We start from the raw sequence: 14,120 nt of genomic DNA, 5'->3' as shown, positions 1-14,120 counted from the left end.
ATTTTCACGGGTACAGGAATGCAGGTTTTGGTGTCCTCGGGTGTCTTCCCGTGTAAAAGTTGGGGTGTCTAGGCGACGTTTCGACGAGGTCTCACTCGTCATCTTCAGGCTGGTGCTTTCGGCTTCTTGTTACTGGAACAGAGCGGGATCTCAATGTTTGAGTTCCTATAAATACTGTAGAGGGGGTGTGGTGTCTAGCCTCCAATGTTCTGGGCAGAGAGGAAGTTCCCAGGCTAGTGTGCCTTTTCTTCTTTTGTTCCTTAATTACTTGAGAGATACCTTGAGTGATTTCTTGAGTGATATCCTGAGTACCACTTAGGTGGGTCATTAGGTGTGGATTAGTTGCTAAAGTCTTTGTGTCTTGACCTCTTGAACTTGACCTCTTGACCTCCTGGGAACTTCCTCTCTGCCCAGAACATTGGAGGCTAGACACCACACCCCCTCTACAGTATTTATAGGAACTCAAACATTGAGATCCCGCTCTGTTCCAGTAACAAGAAGCCGAAAGCACCAGCCTGAAGATGACGAGTGAGACCTTGTCGAAACGTCGCCTAGACACCCCAACTTTTACACGGGAAGACACCCGAGGACACCAAAACCTGCATATATATATATATATATATATGTGTGTGTGTGTGCGCGCGTGCGCGCGCGTGCGTGTGTGTAAAAGATTAGGAACACTTGTTACAGGATAGGTACAGACCAACTTTCTCAACCTGGGATCCTCCAGATACCCCCCCCCCCCCCAGCATGGCCATTTGGAGAGCACCAGGTTGGGGGAGGCTGCTATCTGCCCCTAAGCCTGCTTTACTATGGTGTTCTGCCTCTGCCTTTCAGGCATTTGGGGAATGTTATGCTGTGAACTAGTTCATGATGTACAGCAGGAAAAGATATGCCCATACCCTCTCCTGCACAGCATTCCAAGGTTTCTCAGTTTAAGCTTGAAACACTGAAAGTGGTTTAGGTTTGTAGTGATAATGCAGCTATATCGAACCATTCAGGGGGAAAAAGCCCATGGGGAAAATGTCTCCCCTAACGTAGGTGAAATGGAAACAGACGTGATTTAGCTGTTTGCAATTGTTTTCATTCCAGTTATCAGCAGGCAGATGAAAGAGAGGTGGCAGGCCTAAGATGGGACTGAGAATGATGTTGGACTCCACCTCCCATTGGCAGGTGTCTCAAAGAAGGTGAAAAGCCCTAGAGTTCCACCTCCACTTTCACAAGTTGCCTGCTCCCATACAGTACCACTTGTTGGGAATTGCAGGTGTTTGTGCATTCATCTCCAGCTTGCAGTCTTCCTGTCTGGTCAGCAGGCTCTTCTTACCTTCTTCTAGTTCCATGGCTACTGTGCAAGCTCAGGCAGGTGTACCTGGGAAAAACAACAAGGAGACAGATCCCCTCCTGGAAACACATGAATTGCAAAATTCTGTTTTATCACAGGTAGTGAGTGAGTCTGTAGAGCAGGTATAGGCAAACTCAGCCCTCAAGCTGTTTACGGACTACAACTCCCACCATCCCTGACCACTGGCCCTGTTAGCTAGGGATGATGGGAGTTGTAGTCCCAAAACATCTGGAGCGCCGAGTTTGCCTATGTCTGCTGTAGAGCAACAACATGAAGCATCTCCAAACACACACACAGACACAAAAACCCACAGTCCCTGGAAGATGCCCCTAGGCATTGGAAGGTGGTGGCAGCATGAACCCACCTGTGCCAGCTCAGCCAAACTCTATGGCAAGGGTCTTGTTGGATTACAACTCCCATCATTCATGACCGCTGGCTGGGGTTGATGGGAGGGTCACTGGATCTCGAGAGTTTGACTGAAATGTCACAGGTGGACTCATGCCGCTGTGTGCTTTGGGTACCTTTTGGGGACAATGATTTTTGGGAACTCCTGATGTTGTTGCTCTAGAGCAGCGGTTCTCAACCTGTGGGTCCCCAGATGTTGTTGGACTGCAACTCCCATCATCCCTGAGTTCTGGCCTTGCTAGCTAGAGGTGATGGGAGTTGTAGTCCAACAACATCTGGGGACCCACAGGTTGAGAAAGGCTGCTCTAGAGACTCACTTGGATTGTAGAATTGTAGCATTGGAAGGGACCAGAGGGTCATATGGTCCAGCCCCCTGCAATGCAAGGATCTCAACTAGATCACCCTAGATCACAGAAGGCCACCCATCCTCTGCTTAAAAACCTCCAAGGAAAGAGACTCCACCACCTCTGTCCATTGTCGAACAGCTCTTACTGTCAGTAAGTTCTTCCTGATGTTTAGTTGTAATCTCCTTCCTTGTAACTTTGAATCCATTGGTTTGGGTCCTAGCCTCTGGAGCAGGAGAAAACACGCTTGCTCCATCCTCCGCATGGCAGATCTGTGATCAATACAGTTTTATAATTAGTGTATTGCCAAAAGGGGACCCATCTCTGTTTTGTGACTAATACAAGAAGTTATTTTTAGCCTCCCATGGACCTGGCAGGCAGCCAAGCCATCCGTGCTTCGAAAGGTCAGGCTCTGAATCGAGATAAATTGGTTTTACAGTCTGTAAAATGCCACTAGAGATCCAAAGAGCTCCAAGTCAGGGAGCTGGGAGGTGTTGTGAATCCTGGAGTGGCAGGAGGGTGTAGCGAGGCTAAAAGCCCGCAAAGAACAAGAAAAGAAAAGAGAGGCAAAGGGGAACGATGGTGCCTCTTCTAAAGAAACCCAGAAGTTTTTTGGGGAAACAATAATAAATATTCGACATGCTTCCACCTGCTCTGTGTAGAATCATAGAGTAATAGAATTGTAGAGTTGGAAAGGGACCCTGAGGGTCATCTAGTCAACCCCCTGCAACACAGGAATCTCAACTAGATCATACATGACAGGTGTTTGAGTCTGTTTCAGTGGGGGGGGGGAGGAAGCATTCAAAGATGTAACCCCTGCCTTCAGCCTGAAGTGGAGCCACAGGCCAGAAAGCACATTACTGCTTCATTCTGTCGATTTGATAAATGAGCCAAACGTGACTTCCAAGTTCATCCCAATATTTTTTTAATGTATTTTTATTAAAAATTCTCTTGGTTTACAAAAGTATGTGTAATCTCTCTCTCTCTCTCTCTCTCTCTTTTTCCAAGTAACATTTTTTTACAGATCAGTTTTGTTTGTTGAGACATTAGGAAGAAAAGAGGGGGGGGAGAGGTGGAGAGGGGGAGGTGAGTGGGGGTGAGGTCAGGTCCGATTTGAGAATCCCGCAGCTGTGAATTCTGAGATACTTCCCTGGATGATGATGATGATAATAATAATAATAATAATAATAATAATAATAATAATAATAATAATTCACCATTTAAACCCCGCCCATCTGGCTGAGCCTCCCCAGCCACTCTGGGCGGCTTCCAATCAAGTGTTAAAAACAATACAGCATTAAATATTAAAAACTTCCCTAAACAGGGCTGCCTTCAGATGTCTTTTAAAGATAAGATAGCTGTTTATTTCCTTCACATCTGAAGGGAGGGCGTTCCACAGGGCGGACACCACTACTGAGAAGGCCCTCTGCCTGGTTCCCTGTAACCTCACTTCTCGCAATGAGGGAACCGCCAGAAGGCCCTCGGCGCTGGATCTCAGTGTCCGGGCTGAATGATGGGGGTGGAGACGCTCCTTCAGGTATACAGGATATGGACTTTGCAAGGCTGAGGCTTCAAGAGGGCAGTTTGGTGGGGAAGAAGCCAGGTGCTGAGAGGAGAATGGGGATGAGCTGATCCTTGGCACTTATGGCTGCATTTTGGGATGGATTAGCTTTTATATGCAAAATGAGAAGGAAAAATGGAGACAAAGTGTCGTGGCAGTGATTTATTGCCTCTCCGGGCTAAACAAGAGGCCTTAATTGAAAAACATCAGAGGAGACAGTGCACGCAGATCCGGGAGATGAAGTTCATGGCAATCCTGCCTTTTGGACAGCCCTGTTGCCAGGTGGTTTTGATGAATTGCGCAGCCCAGATCTGGGGAGGTGGACAGATCTAGCTGCAAATTGGAGGTGCAGATTGGACTGATTATGCATGAGCGTTTATTGCTGGTGATAATAGACACCAACTTGTTGAGAGTGTTAATATTTATTCTTCCTTGCAGAATCGCAGATCTGGAAGGGATTAATCTGAATCATTTTGTCAAACCTTTGTTCTAAGGCAATATGCCCTATATCTTATGAATTTCGGATGATCTGTGTCTAGATTTTCTGGAAATTGAGAGCCCGCAAATCTCGAGTCATCTTATTCCCTTGCTATCTATTATAATTAGGAAACTCCCCCCCAACCCTGCAGCTCTCATGGGTTTTATTTACAATGGTATGGGGGTGGGAGGGAGCTGGGGGCACTGTTATTCAGTGGTTCCACTCCTTCCTCCTGGGCTTGTCCAGAAGGTGGTGTGTGGGGATGATTGTTCAGACCCCTGGGCGCTTACTTGTGGGGTGGCTTGGGGCTCCATCCTCTCCCCAATTCTTTTCAACATCTATATGAAACCATTGGGGGGGGGGTCATCAGGGGGTTGGGGTTGAGTGTTCACCAATATGTAGGTGATACCCAGCTCTACCTGTCTTTTAAAGCAGAACCAGTGAAGGCAGTGAATGTCCTATGTGATTGTCTGGGGGTAGTTGGAGGATGAATGGGTGTTACTGGGTTGAGATAGAAGTCTGATAAGTAAAAAGTACTGTTTCTGGGGGACAGGGGGCAGGCAAGTATGGGAGACTCCCTGGTCCTGAATGGGATAACTAAAGGACCAGTCTGGGGGTCATTTTGGACTCACAACTGTTCTTGGAGGTGCAGGTTAATTCTGTGTCCAGGGCAGCTGTCTACCAACTCCATCTGATATGCTGGCTGAAATCCTACCTACTGGCACACTGTCTCACCAGAGTTTTCTCTCTGTTTGTTGAAGAGAGCAGACATCTTTTACTGTATAACTGCTAGAGACAGAAATAAAGACATGTAGTTACATTTCTGTCTGTGTCTGATTCCCCTCCCTGGGGATATGCAGGGAGGAGGAGAAGCAGTTGGTGTGTTTTTCTCACAGCCTGAGGAAAATCGCCGGAACGGACCTCGGGTTTTTCCTGCCGGGAGTCGCCGGAGGGAGGTCAAAAGAATTCAGCCGGTGCCTGTATAGATAGGCACATACCTCTGACCGGGCCAGAATTACAACAGTACATACTCTGGTTATCTCCTGCTTGGACTACTGCAATGCGCCCTGTGTGGGGCTACCTTTGAAAGTGACTCAGAAACTGCAGCTAATCCACAATGCAGCAGCTAGACTGGTGACTGAGAGTAGCTGCCAGGACCACATAACACCTGTCCTAAAGGTTCTTCACTGGCTCCCAGCACATTTCTGAGCACAAGTCAAAGTGTTGGTGCTGACCTTTAAACGGCCTCGGCTCAGTATACCTGAATGATATTAAAAGCTCATAGTTAAACTTTGGAACTCACTCCCCCAGGAGAAGCTGATCGCCACCAACTTTGATGGCTTTAAAAGAACATTGCACAAATTCATGGAAGGTTGGGTTATCCATGGATAGCAGCCATGATGGCTATGCCCTGTGTCCATGACTGAAGGCAGTACCATTCTGGGAGTCGCAGGTAGGCAGAGTGCAATTGTGTGCAGGACCTTTCAGGCTTCCCAGATGCTGCTCTAGGATGTTGGGCTAGATGGACCACTGGCCTGATCCATCACCTCTTCCTATCTTCTTCTTTAAGCCATTCCCAAAGTAGTTGTCCAGTAGAGGAGAGGGATGCCTTGGGGATTTACTCATGTGCGTTATTCTTTCCTTTTCCCAGGTTGTCCCCACAGCCTGCCATCCTCTCCCAACTCTTCTGAGCCCGAAGGCCAGCGCTTGGCTCATAACGGGGCCATTTCATCGGAGTTCCTGCACCATGGCGGAGGGGGCAGGATCCTGCTCCTTGTCTGTAATGTGGCTGGGGCAGGGCAGCAAGCCGTGCGGTAAGTCCTGCCCAGCAGGAAAGCTCTTGCTAGAACGGTTAAGAGTTCTGCCACTGTGGCTCAATGGCAGAGCTTCAGCTTTGCATGCCAAAGATCCCAGGTTCAATTCCTAGCATCACCAGGTAGGGCTAGGAGAGACTCCCTGTCTGAAACCCTGGAGGACCACTGCCAGTCAGTGTGGACAATAACGGAGCTAGATGGACCAATGGTCTGACACAGCATAACACAGTTTCTTAGGTGCCTTTCCTGAAATGGGCACTTGACCTGTTGGCCGTCCCCTGTTACTCTCAGGCTTGCAGAGGCCTTTTCAGACGGATGGGACTTCGAGCTTGGGAGTGAGTTAGTTGCTTGTTTTTTTTTTTTTTGTCTTCTAGATCCCAGCTTGCTGATTAGCAGCTCTGAAAAAGCCGGAAGCAATCACAGAAGCAGCAGCTGGGCTTGTTAAGAGCAGTTTCCTTTGTGTCATTTGGCACAACATCTGGGCTGTGTAACATTAATGTTGAGCTCTGATAAAGCAAGCCTAGTGGCAAGTTAATTGTCTCCACTTGGTGACGAAGGGGCTTGGAATGGGAGCGCTGTCGCTTCAGCCAAATCAAGCTGTGCAGTGGGTCTGGAGAAAAAAACTGCCGAGTGTCCTGAGCTGTGCTTTGGACCATTTGGCCTGCAGCGGTGTTCTGCCCGGTGTGCCACTTGTTCCTTCAAAAGCCCATTTCTTTCCCATGCTGGAGATGTGGATGGAGGTGGGGGGGAAGAGCTGCACTTGGTTTACCAGCCACTGATGGCTGCGAGGAGCTTGCGGGAGGGCGATTGGATGCAAAAGCACTGTAGGCGGGTAATGAATTCACATTGCACATCCCAAATGTCATTAAGTAACGCTCTGCATGCTTGCAGTGGCTAATAAACCAGTCATCGGCTGGGAAACGGCTTGTAACATGCTGAGCTTTATGGAGGGCAATTTATCTAGCAATATTTCCGTGTTACGTAGGCAGGCCTAGCATGTCTCCCTCCCCCCTCCTCCCAGCCCAAGTGCTTTTGCAGGGAAAAGAACTATATGGCTTGATTCCTAGAACTTTTGTCTGTCCTTTTCGTACCCCATTTATTCAGCCAAACAGCACACGCAGATTGCAGGGCTCAGGAAATGGGGTACTGATAGTTGTCAGAACAAGATAAGAGCTTATAAGATGCATTAGAGGAGAAGGTAGCAGGAACTTACTTGAATCTACACTTTTGGTTATGTCACATTGCAGCAAATGGGTGGTGATGGTAGCTCTGTCTCCTATTTTTTCAGAGGACAGTCTATGAGGGGGCAGCGGTCTTCTCTTTGAAGGGTCATCTATTTTACAGGAACCTTAAGGTGGGGGAGCAGAGGTCTTGAAGTTGCCCATCAACAGTTAGCTGCTGGATAGCAGATTAAGCAGGCAAAGAGGTCACTTGTGCACACACCATACATTTAAAGCACATGTCTTCTCCCCAAAGAATCCTGGGAGTTGTACAGTAACTACAGTTACCAGTTATTCTTTGGGGGAAAACATGAGCTTTGAGTACATTGTCTTGCCCATTATGTTGCATTTCTGTTTAAATTAATGGCAATCATTTCTGAATTTGCATTTAAAAATGTAAATTTGTGTATGCAAACCTCTTCTGGAGATGCATTCCCCACCCCTTTTGTGGCAATGTGTGACTAGCCACCCTAAACTGGAACTGGAGGGTATATGTCTCCAATAGATCAAGTGGTTTGCTTGTCCCCCCCCCCCCTTATTTGATTTTGAAGGGAGAAAGCTTTTCCTGGCTTCTCTTCCTATCATTTCCATTAATTCTCTTTGTAGCTCTTAGGAGACTCAGTCTTTTGAGTTCTGCAAGCTGACCAAAGGAGCCTGGAGTTCCAATCTGTCAAGTCTGGCTGAGAGTTACCCTGGCACCACCAGAGTTTTGAGTGCCCAGCTGTCAACTTTCAGCCTGGGGAACTTTTAAGAGCATGGGATCAAGCAGTTCAGATCAAAAAGTGCAGTCTCTTGAATCCCTAGGTCAAATATGTTTAAATTCATAAAGAAATAAAGAAAATACTTTCAAAACAAGCAAAATAGTTTTAGTATGGAAAATAAAAAAAGCGGAAAAACACACACACTTTTTTCTGGGATGGATATATGAGACCAGGTTTCATTTGCTTTTAGTTGCAGAACTAGTAAAGGGCTATGTGGAGTTTTTTTGGTTTTTTTTTAACTCAAAAAGAAAATATTTTGCCAAAGAAAGTTAGCCTTTGCAGTTGAAGACTTGCCTGCCCCAAATCTTTCATGCAGACTATCCAGCCAGCCTAGGCTTTCCCTCAAACAATTATATTGGCTTTGAAGTGGAAATAAGATTTAGCTTTCCATTTAGTCGATTTGCATAGTCCCTAAGCCCGCCTGCCCTCAGCCTAAATTTGTTCAACTCCTTCCCGCCCATTTCATAGTAGACCGTGGAGTACAAGATCTGATCACACCTGAGGAGAATGATGAATCAGAGGAAAGTCCTGAGCAAATATCTGCCATAAAATGCAAAATTTCCAGACATGGCATTTTGATTGGCAATAGATGACTTGAAGCATTTCCAGGTTATCCAGCCCACCTGTTTTTATATCTCACAGGTGACTAGCATGCGAAGTTTGTAATCTGCTTTGGAAATGGCCAAACAAGATTTTCTAGAACACTGGGGAACTGGTTGAGTATTATGCCAGAGACCCATGCAAGTTCATTTATTTGCATAGATTTCTCATAGTACGTTTACCTCTTAGTTTACCCCTCTTGCAAAACCGATCAAGTTATTTCAGAATTCGCTTAGTTTGTGCTTTCACGTCTCATCACGACATTGGATATTGCTTGGGGAGCTTTCTTGCACCCAGTAAAGCTGACTGATGCAAAGGACTGGCGAAATGTACAACAGGGTGAGAACACAGAGAGAGAGACTGTTTCCCTCAATCCTTTGCCTGCACTGCCTCCTGCTGGTCTTGCACCCTTCGTCTTGATGAACTTCCCTTTAGTCTACGTAGAGAAAGCTGAGATTGGTAATGTAACCGCCACCACCACTGCCAGCCATTCAAGAAAACATGAATGCTCTACCAGTCACCCCTTAATCATTCTTCCCTTCTCCGGTAGTATCAGTTGGGGAGAAGTGCAGCCAGACAGGGGAGAACTGGCTGAACAAACATAGGGAATATAGGAAGCTGCCTTAGAGCAAGTCAGACCACTGAATCCATCCTGCTCAGTATAGTTTGCGCTGATGGGCAGTGACCCTCCAGGGTTTCAGACAGGGGTCGTCTCCAGCCTTTCCTGGAGTTGCTAGGGATTGAATCTGGGACCTTATACATGGAAGGTTATATTCTATCACTGAGCTATGGTCCTTCCCCAGGTCAAGAAGCATGTTGGTGTGAATGCTTTAAAAAGTGCAGGCATTTATATTAGTGGCTTGAGTGCAGGATGCTCTTTTCCTACCCAGGAACAGCAATGGGACTTTAGTTTGCTGGCTGCCCATTGTCTAGGGTCAGCAGAAGGTCACCTGAATGGTAACATTCCAGTTGGGTAGCAGCCTGGGAAGAATATCATCCCAACCTCAGAGATGCTGCTCCGTTATCCCCTGACATCTGAAATGTAGTTGCTTTTCCCGGAGAGCAATGGGCCTGGGCAAAATGATGGGTGACGGAGGAGGAGAAGTGGGAAATTTAGAGCATCTTTCTTTCTGAACTCTGGCAGTCGGCTATTCTGAAATAAGTCCCTGCTGGCATGATCAAATTAATGTGATGTTGAATTCCACCCTTCATTTCATTGGGAAGTAACTTTAAAATTTAGATACCTCTGCCAGGGAGTGAGTGATGTCTTGGCTTCTTTTGTATCACTAAGTGAGCAAAAGGCACCCGAAGGCTAGTTTCTTTGCACAACCTACAGCAATTCTCTAATGTGTTTTTCAGGTTTGGCCCACCTTTACTGATGCGGGAAGACAGAGCCATGTTGTGGGATCAGCTTCAGCAGTGCATCCTGGGCAAAATGCGCTATCTGATGAGAAGGGAGGCCCAAGTACAGGTGAGTCCATCCTGCTGTCCAGGCACTGTTGCATCTGCCCTGTTTCTCCTGCTCCTGGCAGTAGGAGAGATGCAATGTTTGAAGGGTAGCAGCTTCTTACAGAACATACTGTACTCACAGCAAAAATTAAGCAGGAACAGAGTGCCAAGAGTCAGTAAGCATGCCAGGGAGCTCTTGGGTCATCCTAACCTCTGCCCCAAATCCCTTAGGAAGCAGCCATCGCTCTCCCAAGTCACAAATCATGATGGGGCAGGGGAAACTGCCTCCACTTACAGGCAATTATTGGCCTGTAGCTGTAGTTATTTGTATATTTCTTTTCCATTTCAAATTGTTTATTTGCTTAACTACCCTTCATCAGCAAGAATCGTGGGGCAGTGTAGAGAAATATCATTAAAACAATCAGTTCCGTCGAAGCACACAAAAACGTAGTAATGTAGAACAATAATCTGGCCTTCACCTTAATTAATGCAACCAAATCAATGCAGAACAGCATCAACCTCTCCCAAAGACCCAAGTGAAGAGATGTGACTTACGACTGTCAGAAACTCAGTAATGAGGGTGACAACCAAAACATCCTGGGTGGGGTCATTTTATGGGCAGGATGCCACCACTGAAAAGTCCCTGTCCTGCGTTTTGGGATCATGAGCAGTGCTCTGACCCCCGCCACCGGCAGCAGATCTCAGTACCTTGGCTGACAGGTACCAAGAGAGGCTCTCCTTCAAAGTATTTGGGCTCAAAGTTGTTTAGAGGTTTTAGTGTTAACATCAGAACCTTAAATTGGCCCTGGCATTGGCAGCCAGTGAAGGTTGCACAGAATTGGTGTTACATGGTGCTTTACTCTATATAAGAGAGCAGGTCCCTGCCTCAAGAGGCTTACAAACTGGAATATAGATTGACAATAGCAAAGAAAGGACAGAGGAAAGGAAAGGAAGGCAGGGGAAAATGTGCTTTATTTCCATTACACATACTTGGACTTACTTACAGCAAGGCACAGTGACAAAATTATAAACTTTTGATCTAGTTCTGAAGACACTAAATTCCTCATAGGGGAAAAATGATTTAGTTTAAGTGTTATATTTTTGTGTGTCTGTTACTTGCCTTTTGGAGTTGCTCTAAGTGGGTAGCGTTTTAATTAAATTACAGCTTATTAAATCATAATTGGTTGCCACAAGGGACCTAAAATTAAATTCCTGTGCAAAATGAAGATTGATTATTGCATCCAGATCCAGGGTAGTCACTTGTAGATGCTTGGCAGGTCTTTTTCCCCATCATGATTGACACCGTGTAGTACTCTCGGAGGGGAGAGAATCCTGCTTCCGGCCTCCTAATCCCCTCTGTTTCTTCCAAACCGAACATTTGGAAATAAAAACTGCGGCAATAAACACTGCCGATTGCATGCAATGAGTGGAAAAAAGCATTCTCAGGGGTTGTATGTTTATAAATAGACATTTCCTCCCGTCTGTGTTCACGCTGAATGTTTGGCAAGGACTCATGTTTTCCCTTTTATGTTGGCTGGGACACCAGAAGCAGTGGTACCCTCCTGGCAACAGTGATGTGCTCACTGGGAACAGGGATGGGGTGAAGTGAGACGGTAGCTGCAAAGTTAGGGGAGGTATGGGGCAGCAGCAGTGACAGCCCCAGAGGAGTGTGTATAGGGCTGTTGTCCCAACGCTCCCTCAACCTCACCACTGCTGCATCACGTCCTTTAGAAGAGCATCTCTGGGAGGATACCACTGCCTCTGCCACACATGAGCTACCATTATGAGGGGTGGCAGGGACTCCTGCATGGTGTTTCTCTGTGCTTGCATTGGTGGTGATAGTGGTAGTCCAGAAGTGCCGCACAGCAGTTTGTCTCTACTTTTTCTCATAGGAGCGAATAGACACCATTCATTTATATGGGTGGAAGCAAAGCAATGTACCCAGGAAGGTAATTGGAAGGGATGACTAAGCTGGCCCCTTGTGAACACTGTGGCTGGGGGTGCGCTCTCATCTTTTTGCTGAAGGCTTTGAGAGGGTAGCTGCAGAAGAACCGATGGCTACAGCAGGCATTTCCCAGTGTTTGATCCTGATGTGTGGCCCAGCTCTTGCCTGCCCCTCCTGTGCTTGCAGATAGCAAGTTGATGTGCTTCTTTGTGGTCCGGAAGAAGATGTGCCAGGCATATAGTACTGCTATTTTTATTTTTATTTCAGCTTCTATAGCAAAATTATCTAGTCGAACACTGAAAACAGTAGGCTTTCTTTTTGGAAGAGGTGCTCTCCAGATTCATCTCCAGAGCCCATCATTTCCAGTGTAATTTGTGACAAAAAGTGGAGGGTGGTGGTTTTGTGCTCATCAGCACCAGGGGCCTCAGGGTAGCATGAACTGGGTGCCAAGACTCTCCTTGCCTCCTGCAAGCCATTTCAGCCATTGCTCCAAATGAGGGTGTTGCAGAAAATAATGTTCTACTTCATTAAGGGCCCAGAAACCAAGCCTTATGAGGAATGGTTCAAGGACCTGGGTATGTTTAGCCTAGGAAAGAGGAGACTGAGAGGATATATGATAGTCATCTTCAAGCAGCTTGTAACATGGAAGGTGGAACAAGCTTGTTTTCGTCTGCTCTGAAGGGTAGGACTTGAAGCAATGGCTCTGAGTTACAAGAAAGGAGATTCTGACTAAACACCAGGAAGAACTTTGACAGTAAGAGCTGTTTGGCAGTGGAACAGATGCCCTTAGGAGGTGGTGGACCTTCATTGGAGGTTTTTAAGCAGAGGTTGGACGGCCGTCTGTCTTGGATGCTTTAATTGTGATTTCTGCTTTGAGGGGGTTGGACTTGATGACTCTATGATTCTGTGATCCTTACAGCTACCTCAATGCCCAAGAAAGCACAGCATCCCAAAATCTTTATGGGAAGTCCAGTTGTTCATTTATATACATTTGGGACCTCGGTTCTCTCTGGAAAACCACTCCCATCATGGCTTGTTCACCCATCCTAGTGGTGCTTATGGGTTGTCTGTGCTTACACAGCAGTGAGTGAAAAACACTCTGTCCACGCTCAGTGGCATTCTGTTATCACTTCATGTATTTCGGGATTAAGGGGCTCCCGGACTCAACCCATGAAGTGGTATGCTTCAAAGTAAGGAAGATGGGGCAATGAGAGAGAATTCTACATGTAGAGAGATGATTTCCAGGACATTCTGTTTTCCCCTAAGACCCACAAAACCCCAGAAATTCCAGGTCCATTTTATAAATGAAGGTGAGCAGCCTGCGGTGTATCATTCATTCTCCTCCATTGGTTATCTTTTGGAAGAGCAGAAAGAAATATATTGCTATTGCAGACTGTAGCATTTCCCATTGATCTGTGCAAGTCCATTGTCTGGTGGCCCATAGTAATGAACTGTTCAGAAGAAAATAATGCCCCTACTTAACGTGAATCAGGGCATGGGGACAAATTCATCCTTCCTGAGCCCAGCAGCTGCCTTAAAACACGCCATTAGCATGTGCACAGTTTATGCTGTTTCAAGTTACCTTCATTCCACCAGTCTAACTAAAACTTGGCTACCTTCATTCCTTCCAATGATGTGTCTCCTAGGATGGACTCGAAAGTCAAGCATTGCTTGGGACGGTTTGGCAAGGAAAGAGTGGGCTGAAAAATAAATAAAAACAAACAAATAGCTACATGGCTGTCCTTTTAAATCTGACCACATGCAGAGTGCTTTATGTCATGAGCCTGGTATGTGCAGCAGCTTAACAGGCCCCTTCAAGCCTATGGAATTTGCAGTAGACAGGGAAGATTGGATTTTAGACATGGTCAACCTTTCGATGGGAACAGCTTCCAAAACAATCCGTTGTTTTTATTTGGACCCACCCTATAAGATGGAAGGGCTGTAATTCAGGGGTGGAGTGTATGCTTTGCATGACCCAAGTTCAGTGCCTGCCATCTCCAGATAAAGGCTATAAAAGGTTACTGCCTGAAATCCTGTAGAGCCACTGCCAGTCTGTTTACCAAACTGGTCAGATTCAGTACAGCAGCTTCCTATGTTTCCATTCGTGATTCTGAATTTGGCTACAAGTGAATATTCACCAGATCTTCCCCAGATTGCTTTGCTTTGAGCATCTGACATCACTGGGGTACCTGTAATAGACC

The 14,120-nt window shown here is 46.4% G+C and overlaps 1 protein-coding gene across 2 annotated transcripts in view; it reads left to right on the top strand.

Moving 5' to 3' along the window:
- USP43 (ubiquitin specific peptidase 43) overlaps positions 1–14,120 on the top strand; it is an 87,863-nt gene that overhangs the window by 57,763 nt on the left and 15,980 nt on the right. For both annotated transcript variants that reach the window (XM_083725806.1, XM_083725805.1), the window contains 2 exons: positions 5,782–5,944; positions 9,885–9,996. In XM_083725806.1, the coding sequence (XP_083581932.1) occupies positions 5,782–5,944; positions 9,885–9,996 (275 nt within the window). The remainder of the gene's footprint in view (positions 1–5,781; positions 5,945–9,884; positions 9,997–14,120) is intronic.

The sequence above is a fragment of the Podarcis gaigeae genome (genome assembly GCF_964106915.1).
Source record: "Podarcis gaigeae genome assembly, chromosome: 2".
Lineage (NCBI taxonomy): Eukaryota > Metazoa > Chordata > Lepidosauria > Squamata > Lacertidae > Podarcis > Podarcis gaigeae.
Note: the sequence above shows the minus strand (reverse complement) of the source record. Positions and strands in the feature narration are given on the sequence as shown.